At 42.4% G+C, this 6,716-nt stretch overlaps 1 protein-coding gene across 2 annotated transcripts; it reads left to right on the top strand.

Annotated features, from left to right (window-relative positions):
• The first annotated feature begins 1,106 nt into the window (after positions 1-1,106).
• LOC115749923 (protein N-terminal glutamine amidohydrolase-like) lies at positions 1,107-3,480 on the top strand. Of its 2 annotated transcripts, XM_030686966.2 has the most exons (6): positions 1,118-1,213; positions 1,244-1,528; positions 1,889-2,017; positions 2,214-2,285; positions 2,391-2,461; positions 3,084-3,480. In XM_030686966.2, exons 2-6 carry the CDS (start codon positions 1,386-1,388, stop codon positions 3,173-3,175), a joined length of 507 nt encoding a protein of 168 aa, XP_030542826.2. In that variant the 5' UTR covers positions 1,118-1,213; positions 1,244-1,385; the 3' UTR covers positions 3,176-3,480. The 2 variants fall into 2 exon arrangements, 1 of the variants encoding a protein (XP_030542826.2); XR_004016406.2 differs by having other exon boundaries at positions 1,107-1,528; positions 1,826-2,017; positions 2,214-2,461.
• Positions 3,481-6,716: the final 3,236 nt, after the last annotated feature.

Raw genomic sequence — 6,716 nt, 5'->3', positions numbered from 1 at the left:
ATGTTGAAATTGACCTTAATTTTTGCAGATCAGAAGATCAAATTGCAAATATTATGACGAAACAAGTGAAAGCGGATGCTTGGTGTTGTTGATTATTGAAATTGATTTCAAGGGAGGCTGTTAAATTATTAATAAAATAGATTGTCGTTTTGACAATACTCCGTGAAAACAAAAAAGGAAGAAAAGAGGGACCTCGTTAAATGCTGGCATGCGGATGAAGAGGAATGAAGAAGAAAAGAAGGCCACGTTTGTTCTTGTAATGCATTTATTGGAGAATGGCTTGTGAAGCATGAAGACAAGAAGCTCCCCAAAAGCCACTGAATTTTTTCATGAAAGATACGAATGTTTTCTGATGGCTTGGATAGTGTGTTTGCCTTTCTTGACTTTTATTGTATGAAGGCTACGGATGGTTCAAGAGCATTTATTGTGTGGATTTTTTGTTGCTTTATGTTTGTAAGAAGACATGGGCGATGGCTCATCTTCATTGCCGTGTTTGTCTTGGCATAAAAGTCATAGGAGAATAGTTCCTTGAATAGTACAATTTTCGCAATAAATAGAGCACTTGTTCAGTGTTGTAAAAGAAGATACAGAACTCCAAGTGAGCTTCGAGTTGCAGTACGATTATTTTGCATTCCGATAAAGAATTTCTCCCTCTGATCTGTATTTGTGCCGTTATTCTAAACTTCCCATAGTCATCGTCATTATTTTGGTTCCAAGAACTCTTGGCTCCATTTCTCGTGATTTCCCTCTCGAACTTTCTACATTATCGTATGGACTTGACCTTTCCTTTAGATCCTTCAACCTTTTTTTTAGCTGCTCCAGGATCTTCATACAGAGAGATATAGGGTGCGTTTGGCAAGGGCTTTTCCAAGGAGCTTTGGACACCCAAAGCTCTTTGGGCCAAAGTGTAGGTGTTTGGGAATTTTTTTCTAAACATCCTTGAGTAAAAGTCAGCCTTTAAAAGGCTGAAAGCCCAAGGCAGCTTGAGCTGCCTTGGCTTTCTAGCATCCTCGGCATGCCACCCAGAATGAACAGTACATTTTTTTAATTTTGCCTTTATTATCCTCACGTGTTTTTTATAATTCCAAGTTTAACCCTTGCTCTCCCTTGAATGTACAAGCACGACGCCCCCACAGACCCGAGCTCCCTTGCGACCGGCCACGACCACCTTTCCTTAATATGGCGACCCAACCTCAGCCGAGGCGACGCCGAGGTCGCGTAACCTCGGGCGAGTGACGATGAGGCCGCCCAACCTCGGGTGCGCCTCTCTCGACTACGGCGTTAGGCAAGCCAGGCGGTAGATCCAAAGTCCTCCCAGTCAACAAGCAATCCATGGAAGACCCAAACTCTTCCAGGTCGGTTCGAGCACGAAGAAATGCAGAACGATGACGACGAGAGAGAGGGATAGGGATCGCGAGCTGTTGATTCCCGTCTCCGCCCTCCCCGAGAATGGGGGCTCCAAGTCCTTGTCTCCGTCGTCCTCGCCTCCATTGTTGTGGCACCCTCGTATCATCACTCCGGTCGAGAGGTCCTCTCTCTCTCTCTCTCTCTCTGACATCGTCACCACCATAATCATCGTCGTCGTCGTCATCATCGATGCTCTGTTCTATCTGTTTAGATCGCTAGTGTATGGGTGATTCCTTCGATCTGTTTCCTCTAGTTTTAAGCTGCACTTTCAATTGGTTCGATGAAGAAAATGCGTGGTTGGTTGGTTCCATGATTCAGTTTAGCTGACCTCTCTTTGGGGCGCTGGCAATCTTTGGATGAACCACGCTCACAATTTTGATCGGGATTATGAAGGCTTATGATTACCGTCATTATGCAGATTGATGCATTAGGAAAACAAAATGCTTTGTTTCTCTGCGTAATCTTGAATCTCGTGGAGCACAGAAAAAGCGACTCCTCTGTTGTGGTGTGGGATCCGGACTCTGCCCTCGAGTTTCCTTCTCCCTTGGCTTTCTATGTTTCAGAAACTACACGACCCTGGTTTCAGCTGTTCCCCGAGTATTAGAGGCATGTCTTTTCCCTGCAGCTATCGGACCTCCATGATAACTTAGCATTCTCGGTGATTTCGGCATGTTGTCCTTAAAAATTTCAAGTTTCCTATGATGAGTAAAATTTGCTTTATTAGGCCTTGGGCGAGCTAAGAGGTGTTGAGCAATGAGTTAGGTCAACAGTGTTACAATTTTTTTTATTCATGATCTGCATTTTAGGGCTCCAATGACAAAACTAGAAAACACTAGCATATGCCTTTCTGGAGTTAATGAGATAAAATCGAGGTCAAGTTAAGTAACATGACTTCATCCGACACGGTGTTCTTTTCCTTTCATAGTCGGGTTCTGCTGCATTGTGCACGCTCCAATATTTCTTCGTTACTTTGCATCCGATAGAAGACATATGAAAGAGCCCGATGGGACTCGGCAAGCTCAACCTCCAGCAAATGATCCAATTGTTGCTGAAGGTAAATGCTAAAATCTGAAACTCAGATTTTCATGCCAGTCAAACGAATATGATTGATTTCCCTGGTTTAGACAATGCCATGCGATTGGTCATACTCATAGCACAAGTATGTTATAGCCACTCGCTTGTCGGTTCCACGATGCACGACTTAAATTTGAAGAGATTAAGTCGTCGAAAGATCTAGCGTCTACCGGTATTTTCCTGGCTTGTAAATGCTCCATTATTTACTACGACTTCCATGGTATTTCTTGTATCTCCATGAAGTAAAAGTGAGCCAGATATTTAGTTATTTTATCCGATGGGAGCTCAAGAGGATGCTAGGTAGGAGAGAAAGGAATTCTATCATATTTCTTTAGCATCAAGCTTAGGAGTTCAATAATAAAACAAGCTCGAAATGTAATTAATTGGCATATGCTGAGTTAATAGGGAATTTTTCCTTTGACGACTATTGGCTTCCTTGATCATTACTCAGAATCAGAGATGTATATAGGAAGCATTGTCTCGATAAGGTCCTATGTAATTCATGCTCATTTAGCTCCCTTGGTAAGTAAAGGTTACTTATCTATGAACAATTCAAAAACCGCGGTATAAGGTCGTACCTTTGTTTGGATTTGTTTATGCAGATGGGACAGTGCACAATTTGAATGAAAACATTGAGATTAGAGCTGCAGATGCTGTTGAAAATGTGGACAACGAGGTGATTAATACAATCTGACAAACTTGGCATTGTTGTCAAAGAAACTCAGTTGGAACAATTCTTTACACATATTACATGATGTATGGCTGAGTTCTTTTTCTTCGAGAAGGCTCCTGGTATGGGTTGGACAATTTCATCCTTTTGATGGCATTGCATGGAATCGGATGCTAGCGGTGCACTTATGAGTGGAATTGCTATTGGTGAGTAGACAGAGTTGGCGAGTTAATTCTTGGAAGTGTTGGGATGTGGAAAAGTGTTGGACTACACACCCGAAACATGGTTAAATGTATGTGAAATTGAGTTTCTTGATGAGGTTGGGTTTGGTTTCTTGTTCTTTCCCGTCCGGGTTGAAATGTAGAATCCTGGTATGTTGAAGGTGTATATCAAACCCGTGCTTGCAGCTTTGTCTAATGGATTACACCATGAATATGTTTGTTTGTGTTCTTGATGCATTAGGAAGGCTTATGATTACTAGGTCCTCTTGTGCGCTCCGGGATGCTACCGATTATGAATTCTGATATTGGTTCTTATCTCATTTGTCATCACCAGTTTTATCTTTTCGATATTTTACCAGAAGATAGCAAGTTCATCAAAGGAAAATGCATATTGGATCACCGAAGATGTGGGTCTGTGGTCTTAATAGCTTCCACGAATTCGTTCCCGTTTGTCTTCGCCGGTCATGGGGATGGTGGCTTCTTACGATGACAGAGAGATCGAGGATGTTTTCTTTGAAGATATGAAAGTTTTGATTTTTTTTCTATAGACATGGTGATGTCCTCTCGCGGTTAAGGAAAAGTTCATTTGTTGATATGTTGGGAGTCAATTTCATCTATCAATGAATGTAATCTTAATGGAGCCATGCTTTTTTATTAAGTTCTTGTTTCCATTCCTAAACTTCTTTGCATGGAAAGGAGTTGAGTGTGAGGAGGCAAATCTGATGACAAGAAATTATACTTTACCATGGATATTCTTTTTTTTTTTTTTGGTTGAAATTATGGATATTCAGTTGACCATGATTTATGGGTTGAATTAATAGTTAAGGAAGTTTATAATCTTAAGGAGAACTTATTTCTAACTTATAAGTTTGTTCATAAGTGCCTTTTAAATTACTCTCAATGTCAAAATATAAAAATTACCGTTATTATTTTTTTTTCCTAATTTTAAATGAATTAAAGTTAAAAAAATAAATTAGTACACCAAAGGACTTTGTAAATGTAAGTTTGTCAAACAACATTTTCCTCAAAATTACATCTCAAAATTACATCTCAATGCACTTTTCAATTTCAATTTGCCAAACAGTATTTACATTTTACCAAATCCCTTTAAGCCAAAAGCATTTGCGTTTCCCCAAAGGCTTTTCCCAAAAGCCTTTCCAAACGCAGCCATAGAGAGTCACAAAACGAGAACTCCCGACGGAACAAAACCATAAGCATGCGGCATGCGAAAAGATAGTCACCTCCGCGGAGTGTTTCTGGGCTCAAGCATGAGAAAGGTGCTCATTTAGCAATTCGGGCATAATGCGGGTAGAAGAAGGAGTGATATCTCCACAAACCTGAAAAACAGATTCACGAAGTGTCCATTTCCAAATGGATGAGCTAGCACAGTTAATTATCAGGCACTAAACTGACTGATTTTATTACAAAAGGCAAAGATTTTATTCGGCGGTACATGCGCTCTCTTCTCCTACTAAAACAAAAGATAAGACAAAGAAAACCACACGATGATGTGGTGGTTTCTAGTCTCTCTCCTCCTACTAAAAGACACCGTGTCTCGCAACTCTAAGAGCCAAAAGAGACGGTCTCCCTTTTTATTGAAACGCCGTTTGACATGATTCTCATCTGATCTTAGTTCTAGCTCAAGCCTTGACTGCTTCATTCAGCGTGGCCTCGTTGTAACAGGACTGACCAAGCCCACACATGTCCTGCAGGTTCCTCGCGCACCTCCTCACCTCGCCTTGCGATCCCCGTCCTCCGTACCCGCCCATCTGTTCTCTTATCACCTCCCTTAGTCCCTGGCACCGGCACTCATCGTCCATCCGCCTCAGCTCATTGCAGCACGGCTCGAAGTTCCTCGACTGCCTCAGCTGCTGGCCTGAGCACTGGTCTTGGCCGCCCCATCGCCTGCTTCCGTAACCGCCATAGCCACCGCCATACCGACTGCCTCCATAGCCGCCATAGCCACCGCCGTACCGGCCGCCTCCGTATCCGCCAAAGCCATACTGACCACCTCCATACCGGCCACCTCCCTGGATCACATCCTCAAAGAGCTGCTCACAGCGGTCAAGCATCTTGGCCTGCTCGTAGCAGCTCCCGCCGCGGCGCCTTTGGTTCTCGGGCTCATCAATGTCCACCGTGGTTATGGTGGCACGGTTGGCCGCCACGGCATGGGACATCACCAGGAGGACTCCGAGGATCGCTGCTAGGGTAGCAAGCTTCGCCATTGTGGGTTTTTGTCCCGAGAGTGAGATTGCTTGGTGCTTTGGTGAGTGATAAAGGGAGATAGTGGGTGGTTTATATAGAGGTGTTCCGGGGTTTGCATGTGGAGTACGTGGATGGTGAGATAGTTGGTCAGGGCCAAAGGGTTTTGTCATTTTGGAGGTGGTGGCCTTGTGCATGGACGGAAACGGAGGTTTGGACCAGCACGTAATGCAAAAGTAGCAGTTGGTATGCACAGCTTGATCGAGTGACGAGATGATCATGTGATGTGATTGCCACTTGCGCATTTCGACTGCGACTCTGATTTTTCGTAGTCCATTCGCTGCATCTGAACCTCCACGTTGAGGTGGCCATGCAAATGCTGCCGCAGAGTTTATCTCCATTCTTCGTTAAAAATGGAATCTCAAAGCACAGTCCGTGATCTCTCTCTCTCTCAAGTACCATTGTCTCTCCAAGCCAATTCTTGAATACATTCAAGGTTAGTCAATTGAATCTTTGATGTTCTCTACCGGTTTTGATATCTTCGATTTCGATTGTTAAGACCGATCGAGAGGCATTAATCAATCATTTTGCAAGGGTGAAACTACTCACATTGATACTCGAATGCTTGATTTAAGTGTTTCGATCATGACTATTAAGAAATATACATTGCATTAATGGTCGTTCAACTATCGCTATGTTACCATTCACCATTTTAAGATTCACAATATACAGAAACGAGATTTTCATTAATCTAATTCTCGTTTAAACGAACTTGGGATTTGTATTTTCATAATGTCATTTCAATTACAAACGAATTGGATAAATTGCCACCTTGGTCGCTTCATGAAAAAAATATTCTTTGAACATAATTTTATGTCGATCCTAGTTTCTTCTGTGGCCACTCTCTCTAAACTGGAAACATTTGCAGAAGTCTGCACTTTACATGAACAACCTCATGTTCGCTTGGTCGAATCAATGTACAGCTTGTCCAGATCTACGTTATTTGCAGACAGAGGCGAGGAAAATTGTATATAGGTCAATATGGCTTTTTAGCCTGCAGAAACATGGAAGAGCAAAGCTAAAATGAAAGGCTTATGTTGTAGATATTTTCAATATTTTCTAGAGATATTTAGGATATTTTT

This window comes from Rhodamnia argentea, chromosome 2 (genome assembly GCF_020921035.1).
Source record: "Rhodamnia argentea isolate NSW1041297 chromosome 2, ASM2092103v1, whole genome shotgun sequence".
NCBI classification, from domain to species: domain Eukaryota; kingdom Viridiplantae; phylum Streptophyta; class Magnoliopsida; order Myrtales; family Myrtaceae; genus Rhodamnia; species Rhodamnia argentea.
This window is presented reverse-complemented; position numbering and strand designations above follow the sequence as displayed.